The following is a 17,251-nucleotide window of genomic DNA, read 5'->3' on the forward strand; positions in this document are numbered from 1 at the left end:
CAAAGATGTATGGCAGCACTAACAGTAGAAATAGCTGTAATATTAGCTGAGATTAATAATAGGAGCTTTAATAGAACTAAATATTGTTGATTTCTAAAGTTTATCAGCTGAATACAAGATTACTCCTTCACTATAAAGCCTCTGTGTTTCCACATCACACTGTGTCAGTTTCATACTGAAACCTGATTGGCTCCAAACCTTCTGTGGCGTCATAAATCCCGCAAATATGTCCAGGTGTAAAAGTTGCGTTTCCATCAGGCCGGCGTGGTGGTACAGTACGGGAGGTAGAACAGGGTAAGACACTGTTGTAAATGAGACTAACCTGTGAAGTCCTACCATCCACTGTCACTTCAGCTGACATTACATTGATTTCTGATTGATTGCACCTTCTTTGCCTTCTCCAAAAAATGGAGATGCCAATTTGTTGGATAAAATGTGTGATAACAGAGCAGTTAGTCGAGTTTTTAAACAAATTCATTTGGGAGACTTCAGCTCGTGCTCTGTACAGGATATTATTATATATATTCCATTTACCTGTCATGTTCTATTGCTCTTAAAGTCAAAGAAACACATTTTAAAATTGTATCAGCAATAGACCCGTGTTTGTGATTTTCTGCACAAAAGATTTAAATTTGATGTGGACCCTTACATCTTTTGTTCTTCAGAGGTTGAAACCATTGACCATTTATTTTTTTAAATGTTCATACACTAATTTGCTTTGGTTGTTTTGGCTGTCATTAAAAATAGATAACATACCTTAATTTACTTAAGTGATATAATTTATTTTATGGACAACTTGGATGCAAATATTTCAGATACTGTTAATCTTGTGATTATTTTGGGTAAATATCATGTACATACTATTTCCCTATTTCACTGTGTTCATATATAATTTTGCCAATTGCTTTTAAGTTGCTGAAATATTTTGAAAAGAAGAATAGAAAGGCTAATAAACTGTATACGTTATATCTCAGTCCTTGCTCCTGTGCGCTCTTCGTCTGTTAACCCAGTTTTTTATTCTTTGTTTTGTTTTCGAGAAAAATCTTTTTTCTCTCTTGATTTTCAGTATTGTGATATTTCTTTTTGTTTGCTGTTTGTAATCGACCGTGTTGTGACATTATTTCCACCTTTGCCGACTGAATTCTATCCTTCACGTTTGTATGAGTATGTCTTGCTTTGTATATTTGCCTGGTTCTAATAAAAAGATCTGGTGATAAAGATGTTTGCTTCTAAACAGGGCTGAAAGTTGCAATTAACACTGGTGATACTGCTGTTGTGAAACCCCAAAGGAGAGGAAGAAGAAGTTGCTGCCGGTCCGGTAGGTGGCGGTAGTTCACCTGAACGCTGCTTGTCAACCAGAAGAAGAAGACTCTACAACAACATACTCTGTCCGACATTTTCCCTCTTTCGGTTGTTTTCCGTCTGTTTTTCTGATTATTTCGTGTTTAAATTCAACAATAACCAGTTTTATCTGCAGTGTTATCCGAGCGCGAGGTGGGAGCGAGTCACAGCGGCTGTGATGGCGGCCGACCGGCGCGAGGACAAAGGTTAGCCCGAGCAGGCTGCTCTGTTAGCAGCATTTAGCTGTTAGTATTAGCATGTCTGCTATCTTTGTTCTGTTAAGACTCTGGTTTGTTCAGCTGCGGATCAATGATCTGCGGTTTTTCGATATATTATTAATGAACCTGTTAGTCAATGACTGCTGACTAGTTAGGATAGATAACGATCAATTTCAGCTTATATTTGTATTCCTTTTCATAAATGGCGTTTATTAGCCGCTCTCCATCCATTCTCCATTCTATTTTCTATTGCTGTAAACTGTTTTAAATCGCACTAAACTGCTTTCTATTGCAGTAAAATGCTTATTTAAAAAGTGTTTTCTGTCTGAATGAAGAAGATGGATTAAGAAGAAGGTGTTACCAGAATTATATAGATTATATCTCTCTGTCCATACATGATCTCAGGCCTGTCACCATGTTTATACAATGTATTGATGAGTCACCATGTTTGACTCCTAAATAAGGATTAAACAGAAGAGATTTTTGGTGATAAGCTTGATTCCTGTGTATTAAAATGCAGAAGTGAGGAACCCTGTGGTGGTGGACATGGTAAACATCATCGTGTTGTCAGACCAAACAGTTCTGGGGACAACCTGAGAGGAACTGCCATCGTTCCCAGTTCTTGTAGTGCAAACACAATAAAAAGGGGCAGGGTCCTCCAACTGTTCTTAGAACTATGAAAAAGTTCCTCCAATCTGAAAACGCCAAATGTGAGCCTGTTATCATGCTGATGTTAGATTATAACTGAAAGAAGACCCCCATATTAAATGTTATAGTCAGGTCTCCATGTTAGTGACCTCTCCACCAGACTCCGTTAATTTTTTCATAATTTTTATCCTGGGTTAAACTTAACTCACTGAAACAATTTTCACGTCCACATGCTCTGTTTTTCCATCCTCAATGTTTCATCCGGTGACGTCACTCCGCTGGAGCCTCGCGCTGCCACGAGGCGGTGCAAGGCCTCACCAAGCTGCTAGCATGGCTGCAGACTCTGAGACTGGTTTATGTTACTGGTTTGTAAGTTTGTCCTCAGAGTGTAAATAAAACTGTTTTTTACAGTTTGTTGTTGTTGTTGTTGTTTCAGATGGAGAGCTGAACGTTCTGGAGGATATTCTGACTGAAGCTCCAGATCAGGACGATGAGCTGTACAACCCTGAGACTGAACGAGACGTCAGCGACAAGAAAGGTACCTGTACTACTGATACTAGAACCAGCTGACAACAATACGTAATAGAAGAATGACACCTGTAGTCATGTTTGTCATCTAAACTCTCTGGCCTGTCTATCAGGAACAAAGAGGAAGAGCGAGCGCTCTGACAGCCAGGATATGAAGAGGCTCCGGCCCTCATCAGGCCACGCCCCTTCCAGGTCATCCTCCACCAATAAGAGAGTCCCGGGCCCGCCTCTCTCCTCCTCTAAGAAGGCCACATCCGGCCCCCGTGGCCGCCATGCTGCAGCCACTACTGCTGCCGCCTACCGTCACGAATACTACGAGGAGAGAAAGGGGCGGCGAGGGGCCCGAGAGGCGACCAGGAGCCGCGGAGGAGAGGACGTACGACGCAGAGAGTCTCAGAGAGGCTTGGAGGGTCTGAGCCAGGTACTACTACTACTATTACTACTACTACTACAGTGCACCCCACATCTTGACAGCCAATCAGCTTCCAGTTTGACACCCAATCATGTTCATTTCCCGTTTGTCTTCAGAAGTTGCGACGGGATGAGCGGCGGGCAAGCCTCTCCCCTCATGGGGAGGACAACCAGTCAGAGGAGGAGGTGGCAGCAGAGTACGGCTCAGAGCCGGGTTCAGGAAGCTCCTCCCCCACCGTCTCCCACATAGAGGAAGAGGAAGAGGAGGATCAGGAAGAAGACGAGGAAGAGGAAGAGGAAGAGGAGGGCATGGAAGAGGAGGAGGAGGAAGAGGAAGGAGAAAAGGAGGAGGAAGAGGAGGAAGACGAGTATGAACGTCGCGGTGGCGTTGAGGGGAATGACTATGACACTCGCAGTGAGGCCGGCGACTCACGCTCCGCCTCCTCCGTCAGTTTCTCTGACGACGGCGAATCAGTGCACTCAGGCTCCGCCTCCGAGGCCTCAGGTAACCGTGCAATCTCTCGTGTTCTCCTTCCATCACTCTTGTTCTCCTTCAGTCTCTCTCGTGTTCTCCTCCGGTCTCTCTCGTGTTCTCCTTCGCATTCTCCTTCAGTCTCTCTCGTGTTCTCCTTCAGTCTCTCATGTTCTCCTTTAGTCCTGCTTGTGCTCTCCTTCAGTCTCTCGTGTTCTCCTTCAGTCTCTAGTGTTCTCCTTCCATTGCTCGTGTTCTCCTTCAATCTCTCGTGTTCTCCTTCAGTCTCTCTCCTGCTCTCCTTCCATCTCTCGTGTTCTCCTTCAATCTCTCGTGTTCTCCTTCAATCTCTCGTGTTCTCCTTCAGTCTCTCTCGTGTTCTCCTTCATGTTCTCCTTCAGTCTCTCTCGTGTTCTCCTTTAATCTCTCTGGTGTTCTCCTTCAGTCTCTCATGTTCTCCTTTAGTCTCTCTCGTGTTCTCCTTCAGTCTCTCTCGTGTTCTCCTTCAGTCTCTCTCGTGTTCTCCTTCAGTCTCTCTCGTGTTCTCCTTCAGTCTCTTTCGTCTTCTCGTGTTCTCCTTCAGTCTCTTTCGTCTTCTCGTGTTCTCCTTCAATCTCTCTCGTGTCCTCTCGTGTTCTCCTTCAGTATCTCTCGTGTTCTTTCGTGTTCTCCTTCAGTCTCTCTCGTGTTCTCCACAAACGTTCATGCTTCATTTATTGTTCCAACATCTTTAAGCTGCGTAATTGTAAGACGTTTCCATAACATTTGCATATTTAATTTAGTCTCTCTCGTGTTCTCCTTCAGTCTCTCTCGTGTTCTCCTTCTGTCTCTCGTGTTCTCCTTCTGTCTCTCGTGTTCTCCTTCAATCTCTCGTGTTCTCCTTCAATCTCTCGTGTTCTCCTTCAATCTCTCGTGTTCTCCTTCATGTTCTCCTTCAGTCTCTCTCGTGTTTTCCTTCAGTCTCTCTCGTGTTCTCCTTTAATCTCTCTGGTGTTCTCCTTCTGTCTCTCGTGTTCTCCTTCCATTGCTCATGTTCTTTTTCAGTCTCTCTCGTTCTCTCTCGTGTTCTCCTTCAATCTCTCTCGTGTTGTCTCGTGTTCTCCTTCAGTCTCTCTCGTGTTCTCCTTCAATCTCTTTCGTGTTCTCTCATGTTCTCCTTCAATCTCTCTCGTGTTCTCCTTCAGTCTCTCATGTGTTCTTTCGTGTTCTCCTTCAGTCTCTCTCGTGTTCTCCACAAAAGTTCATGCTTCATTTATTGTTCCAACATCTTAAGCTGCGTAATTGTAAGACGTTTCCATAACATTTGCATATTTAATGAGTATTTCTTTAGTATCAAGATCATGAACACTTTGGCTGCCGAGACGATTCATATAAGAAATTGTTCATATTTTTTTTTAGACAGAGTAACATGTTGAAGCTGTGTAGGTTTTTCTTTTTAATAATTGTTATACTTTTTGAGTTAAGAAACAATCCGTATAATCCACAGTATTTATATCTCATGACACGTGCAGTTTATATACCATAATGCATTTAGTCTCATTCACTCCCATTGATCAGCAAATTAAAGATTTATTTAATTTGAATCTTTAAGTTAAGATTCATTGTGTGCAGTCACTCCTGTTTGTCTTCTAATTTTTTCTTATTTTTTCCCCTTATTCCTTTATCATAACTTTCGTAATTTAACTTACTAACTTTTGAAGTTGCGCCCTCTCCAAACATGGTGGTGGAGAGAGTTCTGGTACTTTTTCTCATCCTAGAATTACTTTCGTTCAGATATTTTTTTTTTGTCTAATTTCATCAATAAAGTATTTCTGATTCTGATCAATTATTCTTGATATTCTTGAATTTATGACAAATTAAGTCATCATGCTGATCAGCACCAGTGCGCACAGCAACCACACACATTCCCTTCAATTTATTACTTTAGTCAATCTTTATATTATAATATGAATTTTCTGCATTTGAAAAATTAAATAGATACTTTTAAAATTTAAATAATCAAAAGTGATCAAGGCTAGCCAGTACAGACATGAAATAATGACATTTAATCTTTTTGGTTTTAGGTATATCATAATTAAATGTCTTGATTCCTGAGTTTAAAAAGAACTTCAAACGTACTTTTCGATGTTGATTTATGTTTAAACTGAAACTAATGTGACCTGACTGGATAGCAGCTGCTCTGTGTTCTCTTTCTCACTGATGTATTTCTGTGCTTTTATCTTGAAAGGGTCGGAGAAGAAGCGGGAGAAGCTGTCATCGTCGGTCCGAGCTGTTCGCAAAGGGATGGAGAGTAAGGCAGCCATTGTTATTATTAAACTTTTAATGATTCATTTAAAATTTCTGAGTCACCTGTAAAGGTTAGTATATTCTACTATACATTTATATATATATGTATGTATACGTGTGTGTTTGTGTGTGTATATATATGTGTGTATACAGGCGCATCTCAATGAATTAGAATATTGAGGATAAGTTAATTCATTTCAGTAATTCAATTCAAAAAGTGAAACTCATATATTATATAGATTCATTACACACAGAGTGACATATTTCAAGCCTTTATTTCTTTTAATTCTGATGATTATGGCTTACAGCTAATGAAAACCCAAAATTCAGTATCTCAGAAAATTAGAATATTACATAAGACCAATAAAAAAAACGGATTTTTAACCCTTTAAAACCGAGTGTGTCGTCGGCGACACGTTTGCGCAAGCACACTTTGGATTACCGTAATTACTTCACGGTTTGCGCTATTGGAAAAATTCCAACGGTTTCTGAAAGCTGAGACGTTGCGCTTTACAGCCAATATGGTGTCCTTGCGGTAATTTCACTCACGCATCTCAGTCAAAATAAGCAAAAAGGTGCAGGCGGACATTTTGAGGCTTAGGTTTTAACCCTTTAAAACCTAAACCTGGCTGTAAAGCGCAACGTCGCAGCTTTCAGAAACCGTTGGAATTTTTCAGATCGCGGTGATCCAAAGTGCACTTGCGCAAACGTGTGTCTCTGATGTCACACTCTGTGTGAAAGGGTTAATACAGAAATGTCGGCCTACTGAAAAGTATGTTCATGTATATGCACTCAATACTTGGTCGGGACTCCTTTTGCATAAATTACTGCATCAATGCTGCGTGGCATGGAGGCGATCAGCCTGTGGCACTGCTGAGGTGTTATGGAAGCCCAGGTTGCTGTGATAGCAGCCTTCAGCTCGTCTGCATTGTTGGGTCTGGTGTCTCTCATCTTCCTCTTGACAATCTATGGGGTTCAGGTCAGGTGAGTTTGCTGGCCAATCAAGCACAGTAATACCATGGTCATTAAACCAGGTATTGGTACTTTTGGCAGTGTGGGCAGGTGCCAAGTCTTGCTGGAAAATGAAATCAGCATCTCCATAAAGCTTGTCAGCAGAACCCTAAGCGTGAAGTGCTCTAAAATGTCCTGGTAGATGACTGCGTTGACTTTGGACTTGATAAAACACAGTGGACCAACACCAGCAGATGACATGGCTCCCCAAATCATCACTGACTATGGAAACTTCACACTGGACTTCAAGCAACTTGGATTCTGTGCCTCTCCACTCTTCCTCCAGACTCTGGGACCTTGATTTCCAAATGAAATGCAAAATTTACTTTCATCTGAAACGAGGACTTTGGACCACTGAGCAACAGTCCAGTTCTTTTTCTCCTTAGCCCAGGTAAGACGCTTCTGACGTCTCTGGTTCAGGAGTGGCTTGACGCGAGGAATGCGACAGTTGTAGCCCATGTCCTGGATACGTGGTGGCTCTTGATGCACTGACTCCAGCCTCAGTCCACTCCTTGTGAATCTCCCCCAAATTCTTGAATGGCCTTTGCTTCACAATCCTCTCAAGGCTGCGGTTATCCCTGTTGCTTGTGCACCTTTTTCTACCACACTTTTTCCTTCCACTCCACTTTCTATGAATATGCTTGGATACAGCACTCTGTGAACAGCCAGCTTCTTTAGCAATGACCTTTTGTGGCTTACCCTCCTTGTGGAGGGTGTCAGTGACTGTCTTCTGGGCAACTGTCAAGTCAGCAGTCTTCCCCATGATTGTGTAGCCTACTGAACCAGACTGAGAGACCATTTAAAGGCTCAGGAAACCTTTGCAGGTGTTTTGAATTAGCTGATACGAGTGTGACACCGTGAGTCTACAATATTGAACCTTTTCACAATATTCTAATTTTCTGAGATAGTGAATTTTGGGTTTTCATTAGCTGTAAGCCATAATCATCAAAATTAAAAGAAATAAAGGCTTGAAATATTTCACTCTGTGTGTAATGAATCTATATAATATGAGTTTCACTTTTTGAATTGAATTACTGAAATAAATTAACTTTTCCTCAATATTCTAATTCATTGAGATGCGCCTGTATATATGTGTATCTATGTGTGTATGTATATGTGTGTATATATTTTAATTTCAATATCATACATACGTTTTAACAGTCCAAGCAGCCTGGCTTTATAATCGATGAATAAAGATATAGACTTATAAAGTGACCCTTAAATTTAGTTGTCTTTTTCACAGAAATGAATTAAATCCATGTATATTACGATACTCTTGTATACTATACTAATACTATACTCTACTACTGCCATACTATACTTTACTATACTATTACCATATGGTGTTCACCAGAGACAATAACTACACTCGGGTAATAAGAGTGACTGATGTTTCCTGTTGTTCAGGCACATGACAGCCACTTCCTGTGTTGTTTCAGATCCAACCAGTAAGCTGCGTTACATCCTGCGAGACGCTCGATTCTTCCTCATAAAGAGCAACAACCATGAGAATGTTTCCCTGGCTAAAGCTAAGGTACGCTGATGTCAACGTGTTCTTGCTTGTTGTTTACATGTTCCATTAAAAGGGCACCTCCCGTCTGATGTCCTCCTGTATGTTTTAGAAACTATTGTAATGACATTTTTGTTATATTCAGGGTGTGTGGTCGACGCTGCCGGTAAATGAGAAGAAGCTGAATGCAGCTTTCCGTTCGGCTCGGAGTGTCGTTCTTGTCTTTTCTGTGAGGGAGAGCGGGAAATTCCAAGGTTAAATTTTTTTTTATCATGAATGCCTTTGCGTTTCTGCATTATCCTTCCTCTCTTTCTTCATTGGTTCTCGACATGTTTCAACGTTTTAAATTAGGTTCCTTTGTCTCATCTGCATCATCTTTTAGGTTTTGCTCGTTTGGCATCAGAGTCTCATCATGGCGGATCTCCAATCCACTGGGTTCTTCCTGCTGGCATGAACGCCAAGATGCTGGGTGGAGTCTTCAAGATCGACTGGCTTTGCAGGTAAACGACAACAAAACAAGTGGGCAAACAGTGTGTGGGTGACCTCAATTTAACCCACCATCCTTGCTGCATATACAGGGTCAGATATGTTCTCCCACGCCGCCTGCAGGCCAATTTACACAGACTTATTTTTCTACAGGAGGGAGCTTCCTTTCACTAAGACTGCTCACCTGTCCAACCCCTGGAATGAACACAAGCCAGTCAAAATTGGACGCGACGGACAGGTTAGCTCACGGTTTAATTCCTTGTGGTTCTGTTCTAGTTTTTGTGTTGTCGGATGTTTTAACTATTTTTGTTAAACTCGTTATATCTTTCAGGAGATCCAACCGGACATCGGCGCTCAGCTCTGTGCCCTGTTCCCATTGGATGAGAGTGTGGACGTCCACCAGGTGGCTCGCCGTGTTCGTCACAAGCGTCGGACACCGTCGGAGCCGCGGCCTCGGGGCCGACCGCCACAGCGCGAACCGGGAAGGTTAGCCAATCACCAAGCTCCTCCCGCTTCCTGTTCTTCTTCTTCTCCTGCTGAGACCACGGCGCCACCTGCTGCCGGACGACGGAGACGGGCGCTGCCTTTAGCCAGCGGCTAGCTATCCCGTGGCCAGCATTGCTGGTTCTCTGGTTGTTGTTGTTGTTTTTCCAGTCTGGAGTTCCTCTGGAGTTTTCCACCGGAGTGATGCCTCGTTCTGCGGCTGTGGTTGAAATCTTAAGAGTCAGGCAGGAAATTAAAATCCTCAGCGGGGCGATGCTCGTTCAAACTTGGCGTCAAAAAAACTAAGATTAATTCTCAGTTTAATTTTTCATTTAATTGTAATTTTAATACTAAGTTTAATTCATAATTTTTATTTACGTTTGTAAAGCAACCAGGTGCACATTTTAATATTTAAATTTTTTTTCTTTTTTCAATTTAATATATAATTATTTTGTATAATTTTTAGTTTTTGTTTTATACTTTTCTCTTTGCAAAATCTTTGTAGCTGCTAGCTGAGATATAAGAAAGTTTCTAAATTTTGTTGTTACATTTTTGAAGCCCTTTTTCTTTGCAGGAGTTTTGTACTTCGGAAGTTAAAAAATCAAAATGATTGGCTTTTAGCTGGACTGTGGCCGACCCTTTCAGAATAAAAGCAGAAAGGACGAACGTCAATGGCTGGACTGACGGAGGAGGGGGTGGGTGAGGAAGGGGCAAACGAGGTTAAACTAAAACAGAGAGAGAGATAAAGTGAGGGACTGTCTGAGCTCCCAGCGGACTGTTTGAGGTTTTTTGAGAAGGTGGTGCAGTTTGGTCAAGCAGGGGGTGTGGCCTTTGGACTATATCCAGCAAGAGGCTGGGTTGTGTCAGGAGGGCGTGGCCTCTGGACTATATCCAATGAGAGGGTGTGATGTGTTGAAGGGGGTGGGTTTCCTTGCTTGTTCAAATACGGTAAAATTACAAAAAATACATAAAGGAAGAGATGGACTCGATTTATTAAAAAAAGAAAAAAAAAGAATAAATAAAAAAATCCTCTTGGACTGAAAAAATGATGACTACCTCCCTCCTCCCCTCTCCATGAAAGGACAGTTATATGACCCCCCCCTCCTCCCCCAGTACACACACACACACACACACTGAATAAGGACTGAGAGATCGTTTTTATCAAACTGTTGATATTTGTTGGTGTGTGTGTGTGTGGTTCTCTCTTATGAACTGAATATAAAAGTGTGTGTGAGGAGAAGAGGAGGAGGAGGGGAGGAAGGTAAAATTAAGAGAATCCAGAACGGACGGAACGACAGAAAGATGAGGAAAAAAAGTTTTGTTTCTGCTTTAAGGACTGTTGCTGGTCTGGAGGGGGCGGGGCTGGTCTGAGAGGGGGCGGGGCTTTGTGTATTTGACAGGACTGCACCATCATCATCATCATCATCACCCCCCCACCCTTTCAAAATAAGAGGGTTTATAAAAAAAAGCTTTTAACATGGACTGATGAGGAGACAAACTTTTTTTTTATAATCAGAAGTGTTGACACAATCAAACAGCCCCTCCCACATATACAACAGAAGCGGTATGTTGTCCCTTTTCAGAGGCTTCTTCTTCTTTGTTTGTTTTTTTTATTGTGTGTGTGTGAAGGAAAATTTGTCAGAATGCTGTTTTTGTTTTTGGCTATTGAACAGTGAAATATTATTTATAACAGGAAGCATTCTTTAGTTAGAACACAAATACTTGTTAATTAAATGTTTATCAACCAAAAACAGATTTTTGTCAGAGGGCTTCACGACTTACGACACCCTCGATCCTCAGAGCCTTGAGTCGGACAAAGAAAAACTTTAACAGGAAAAACAGAACCAGAACCAGTAAGAATCAGAATCAGAAATACTTTATTGATGCCCGGGGGGAAATGATACAAGAGTAGACAGGGCCAGTAGACGTGACCAGTAGACAGCAGGAATACCTGTAGAAAAGACCAGTAGACAGCAGGAAGACCTGTAGAAAAGACTAGTAGACAACAGGAGGACCAGTAGACGGGATCGGTAGACAGGTCCAGTAGACAGGACCAGTACACCAGGAGGACCAGTAGACCAGTAGAAAGGTCCAGTAGATTATACTTTAATATTTTCCATAAAGCGTCTGTTTGGACCAGATGTTACATTTGAACAGGAAGTAATGGCTGAACCCCTGTAACACGTTAGCGTCACCTGGACAACTCAGAAAATTCATCAAACCTCACGTCAGATACTTTTTATTAATGGTGGCTTTAAAAGAAAACTGAATTTCATCAACAGTTGTTGTGGAGTCCTGGTGGAGTACTGTGAGATTTTTTTGTTGTTCTTCTGTTTGAAATTCGACCGCAATGAGTTTTCCGGAGTGTGTAATAATGTGTGTGTGAGAGTGAGTGTGTATTGTGTGCATGTGTGTGTCTTACTTGTCGACTTGTCTACGTAGGCGTCGTCCTGAAGAATACGACCTCCACGGCAGGAAGCGACCGCGAGCCGACGGTCCGCCTGACTTCAACCAGCGAGCAGGTTGTTAATCTGAAAAACTCAAACTATGGTTTATTTTTTCATTTGTCTGATAAATGTTGAAACTCTGTTCTGTGTTTTATTTGAATATCCTTCTTTTTATTATCTAAGTTGTGAAACTAACTGCACTTTGTATGAATACTGTGTAATAACAGATTTGTTCCTTTAAATGTTTTTAAGTCTGTGCCTTTTGAGTAAAACGTTTTGTTGAAGTCTTTGAAAATTAGATTTAAGAATGAAATGAATTTTAGTTTTAGTTTATTTTCCTGAAATGTTATTTTTGATGTTTCATAGTTTTATTATATTATGTTGCTTTAACAATATCTGATGATCTGTATTTTTAAACTGTATTCATTCTGTTGACAACTTGTTTTTCATTTTAATTGTTTTTTATAGTTTTCCTGTTTGTTTTGTGTTTTAATATTTGTGGAAACTGTCGGTGTGAAAATGAATTCTGTTCATTTGAACTGATCACCTGCTGCTCAGCTGAGGAACTGTTTTGAAAATTAAAATTTAACAGAAGAATTTATTTTGTTTTCAGGGTTCATCCAGGACCTTCGTAACCAGCCGGTGGACAGGTGAGACACACCTCACCACTCACCTGAAACGGGTCAGAGGAAGTAGGCGGAGCTACAGCTGCATTCATCATGAAATATAAAAATTAAAACTGTTGTAGGAAGTTTAGTTTCACTGAAAATGATTTAATAATACTTTATTTACACAACTTTATTAACGGTCTGAGTTCACATTTTTGTCTGCAACATTTGTTCAAATGTGTTTAAATATGAAAACTAACTTTAAAATTGTGTTAAAGAAAATATCTCTAAAAATATATTTATTGAAGTCACTTTTGTATTTTTTGTAAATGATGAATCAGAAGAATTTCAACCACAGAAAATTAAAATGTAATCAACAAAATGCTTGTAAAACTTCATTAACAAAATTAAAATCAGTTACATTTCAAATTTTTTGGGTTTTCAGGCGATTCTCCAGCGTGAGACGAGACGTTTTTCTCAACGGGGTGAGTCACAATCATGTTAGCATGTCAGCTTAGCTTTAGCTTTATTTTATCCTATTAGCATGTTAGCTCCAGTTGAACCTGTTTTCAGTCCTGTAACCACTGTGGTGTTATCCTGTTATCCTCAGTGACAGGTATGCTCAGGTGTGTTATATGTTGACAGTGTTTCCCACAGGATTCTGTCAGACTGTGGTGGATGGTGGGTTTTTCTTCAGTTATTTAAGGAACCAGTGAGGCCCAGAGCTCAGAGGTCTGCGTCTATACTCATATAACCTGGAGTTACAGTAGTAACTAACCCTCTATATCATATAGGCTTCTCCCTCTAAGGCTGTCACCAGTGGGATGAGGGCAAAGCAGGATGTAGTCTATATATACCCTCGCTGGGTCTGTTCGGTACCACAAACATTGACCCACTTCAGGAGGTGGAACAATAAGGGTTCCATGCGTAACAGCAAATAGAACCTCATATGAGCCCCAGTGGTACCACGCAGAAGAACACCTGACGTTCTCCGTGAGGGGATGAACAAAATAAAGCCTACTGCTGGGAGGAAGAGGAGGTGAAGGTCACGCATTGTAACAGTCCAGCGAGCTGATATCAATCATTCTGACAAAACACAACAAGACACATCCTGTAGATAAAAACGAATGAAAGAGCAGGAAGAAGACCAAGAAGCCACTGTGCAAATATTAGCTAACGTAATAATAATTGGCTAATGTATGTTATACATTGTTTTTCACAACAAGCAGCTGGATTCGTTAGGTGAAGAGACTGACGTCTAACAACGTTAGCTAATGTTATGTTAAACAGGTGTTACCTGTGTGTTTTCCTGTTTCAGTCCTATAACGACTACATGAGGGATTATCACCACAGCGTCGGTCCTCCTGCTCCCTGGCAGACTCTGGTACGACTCTCTCTGTTACTGATCCTGTTTACTGATCATTCAGGTTATTGACGACAGACTGAATTAATGATGTGATGATGTCATCAGGCGGCGTACCCTGGCGTGGAGCAGCCGCCTCCTCACCACCCCCCATACTACCACCACAGCCACCCCCCGCCACCCCCTCACCAGGCCTATCATCACCACCACCACCCCCCCCTGCCACCACACGAGGCTCCACCCCCTCGCTTCAGAGACAAGCAGCGTGCACCGCAACACCGCGCCTTCACCTCCAGCCCGGTGAGTTTACTGTGTTTCGACTGTGATTCTGATGTAACAGTCAGCCAGGACTACTAAAATGTGAGCTACATGTGGACGGAGACCTGGCCTGGAGACCACAACAATCACTTTTTGTTTAGTTTTTCGTATTTGTGTTGCTGCGACACCTGAATCCCCCCCGAGGATCAATAAAGTCTTATTGATAAGTTTCAGTGTAAATTTGTGTTATTCTGTAGCATCTGACCTCTGTCCTCTCTCCTGTCTCCCATCATGCAGCACGACTACGACATGCGTGTGGACGACTTCCTGCGGCGGACACAGGCGGTGGTGAGCAGTCGCCGTGAGCGCGAGAGGCAGCGCGAACGTGACCGAGGCGGACCCCGCCGAGAGAGAGAGAGAGAGCGAGCGAGGGACAGAGACAGAGAGAGAGAGAGGGACAAAGAGAGGGGGCGGTACCGCAGGTGATCTGATGATGTCATATCCTGTCAGGGGCTTTTATTTTGACAGTCAGCAGTGTTTTTGGCTGGGTTCCTGTTTTTTGTTGAAAATTATGAATAAAAAAATTAAACAAGCTATGTGATGGCATCATCAGTTTTATGTGAATAAAATATAAAAAAAAAATCTGGTCATTTTTGGAGAGTTTTGTCAAAACCTTTATTTTGATGATCCCATGTAAAAAGGGAAGTGACATCACAGCACAGAACACACCTGTCACACAGCTCTGTCAAACGTTTCTGCTCACCTTAACATGTGATTGGATGAAATTGTAACTTCTGTAAATGAAACACCTTTTTTACAGTGTAATGTCTCCTGAACCTTCACACTTACTTTCCCAGAATCCTCTTTGTGGAGCTTTAGTTTGATTGACAGGAAATATGTTAATCAGTATTTTAGTCCCGAGGCCCTCTGAGGGGTCGTATGATGACAAACAGAAAAGGGTAGGGCAGTTTTTCCTTTAAAATTCTTTGAATTAAATCTTTAACTCATTTCAAACCGAGAACAAGTCTCAAACCAGAATCACAATCAGAAATAATTTATTGATCCCCAGGGGGAAATTAAACTCCCTCCTGATTTTCCTCTTTTATACTTATATTTTTATATTTTTGTTTAGTTTTTTTTGTTTTGTAATATACGTCCTGCTTCAGTTTGTTCATTTATTTATGTCACAAATATTGAAGTTTTCAGTTGTTTTATCTCGTGATCGCCTCCAGCTGGTGATGACACATCAGATTTCTTTTTGACAAATTAAATGAAAAGCTGTTTCCTGTTTGTACAATTTATTTTTGTTTTTGCTTCTCTCTCATTGATTGTTACAGCGGTGACCAAACATCCTGGTGTTTTATCAGTTTTATTGTGTATTGATCAGCAGCAGGTTAAACTGACCTGTGTTCAGTCTCAGTGTTAAAGAATATTTAAAGGTCAAAACTTTTAAATCAAATATTTGTTTCATGTTTCTGAACAGGGGCGGAGCTTGTCTGTTTTTGTACAAAATAAAATAAAATCTGAAATCACACTGTCTTGTCTTGTTGGATTTTTAACCAATCAGCTGGTCGAAAGTAGACGACTGCAGTTGGGGAAGGTATCAAAAAGCTTGGAAGAAATGTTAATTTCTTCCAAATGTGTGTTCCAATAAAATGAAACTGATGATTTTGTTTTTACTTTTGAAAAAATGTGACGAATATGTTGTGAGTGGTGATGTAAAACTTGAAGAGCGACTGCGGTGCCTAGCTCTCTCAACTTGTCTTAATCCCGCGAGATTTCCAAGTCTCACGCAGTCGAGCATCCAGAGCAAGTCAGACAAATTGACTAACCATCATGCAATTCACAGACGGTGATGGAAAGTGCACTGGTCTGCGTCGGTCTGGCTCGTCTCAAACAAGCCTAGTGACTTATTTTAGGATCGTAGTGGCCTAAGGTAGAAGCTCTTCCTGAGCCACTCAGTGCCAGCCTGGTGTATCTGGCCCTCGGTGATGTGGACACCAAGGTACTGGCCATCCTCTCCACCAAGGACCCATTGATATTAAGGGGGGCGTTCCTGCCCTGTTTCTTCCCAAATTCCACGATCAGCTCCTTAGTCTTGCTGACGTTCAGGAGGAGGTTGTTGTCCTGACTCCAGCAGGTCCTGTACTTCCTTCTGTTGTAGGAAGGCAATCAGATTACTGACATAATCAGAATCAGAAATACTTTATTGATCCCTGGGGGGAAATTATCAACGTTACTGGTGCTCCCATTTAAGAGTAGAAAAGTAGCATAAATTTAGAAATGGGCAGTATGTACAAATAAGGATATAAAGATAAAAAATATATACATTTACAATATTTAAGTGGAAATAAAATAAATATATATATACAACAGTATATATGTATATATACAGTGCTGTGAAAAAGTATTTGCCCCCTTCCTGATTTCTTATTTTTTTGCATATTTGTCACGCTTAAATGTTTCAGATCATCAAACTAATTTTAATATTAGACAAAGACAACCCAAGTAAATACAAAATGCAGTTTTTAAATGATGATTTCATTTTGTTAAGGGAAAAAAGCTATCCAAACTTACCTGGCCCTATGTGAAAAAGTAATTGCCCCCAAGACCTAATAACTGGTTGTGCCATCCTTGGCGGCAACAACTGCAATCAAGCGTTTGCGATAACTGGCAATGAGTCTTTTACATCGCTGTGGAGGAATTTTGGCCCACTCTTCTTTGCAGAATTGTTTTAATTCAGCCACATTGGAGGGTTTTCGAGCATGAATGGCCTGTTTAAGTTCATGCCACAGCATCTCAATTGGATTTAAGTCCGGACTTTGACTAGGCCACTCCATATCCTTCATTTTGTTTTTTTTAAGCCATTCAGAGGTGGACTTGCTGGTGTGTTTCGGATCATTGTCCTGCTGCATAACCCAAGTGCGCTTGAGTCTCGAACTGATGGCCGGATATTCTCCTTCAGGATTTTCTGGTAGAGAGCAGAATTCATGGTTCCATCAATTACGGCAAGTCGTCCAGTCCACAGAATATTTTCCCAAAAGTCTCAAAATGTGAGACAAGCCTATGTGTTCTTTTTGGTCAGCAGTGGTTTTCGCCTTGGAACTCTCCCATGGATGCCATTTTTGCCCAGTCTCCTTCTTATTTTTGAATCATGGACACTGACCTTAACTGAGGCAAG

The 17,251-nt window shown here is 41.3% G+C and overlaps 1 protein-coding gene across 1 annotated transcript; it reads left to right on the forward strand.

Moving 5' to 3' along the window:
• Positions 1-1,427: 1,427 nt before the first annotated feature.
• Positions 1,428-15,602, forward strand: ythdc1 (YTH N6-methyladenosine RNA binding protein C1). The gene is made up of 16 exons (XM_070924935.1): positions 1,428-1,547; positions 2,644-2,745; positions 2,849-3,156; positions 3,264-3,651; positions 5,846-5,908; positions 8,355-8,449; positions 8,571-8,679; positions 8,808-8,925; positions 9,065-9,149; positions 9,243-9,397; positions 11,837-11,916; positions 12,455-12,491; positions 12,895-12,934; positions 13,768-13,833; positions 13,921-14,112; positions 14,368-15,602. The coding sequence occupies exons 1-16, from the start codon at positions 1,520-1,522 to the stop codon at positions 14,554-14,556; spliced, it is 2,055 nt and encodes a 684-aa protein (XP_070781036.1). The 5' UTR covers positions 1,428-1,519; the 3' UTR covers positions 14,557-15,602.
• The last annotated feature ends 1,649 nt before the right edge of the window (positions 15,603-17,251 follow it).

This window comes from Enoplosus armatus, chromosome 18 (assembly GCF_043641665.1).
Source record: "Enoplosus armatus isolate fEnoArm2 chromosome 18, fEnoArm2.hap1, whole genome shotgun sequence".
NCBI lineage: Eukaryota > Metazoa > Chordata > Actinopteri > Centrarchiformes > Enoplosidae > Enoplosus > Enoplosus armatus.

Coding starts and splice junctions, on each gene's coding strand:
- ythdc1 (XM_070924935.1), top strand. CDS start 1,520: ATGGCGGCCGACCGGCGCGAGGACAAAG. Junction 3,652..5,845: donor CTCCGCCTCCGAGGCCTCAG/GTAACCGTGCAA, acceptor TTATCTTGAAAG/GGTCGGAGAAGAAGCGGGAG. Junction 9,398..11,836: donor CCACAGCGCGAACCGGGAAG/GTTAGCCAATCA, acceptor TTGTCTACGTAG/GCGTCGTCCTGAAGAATACG.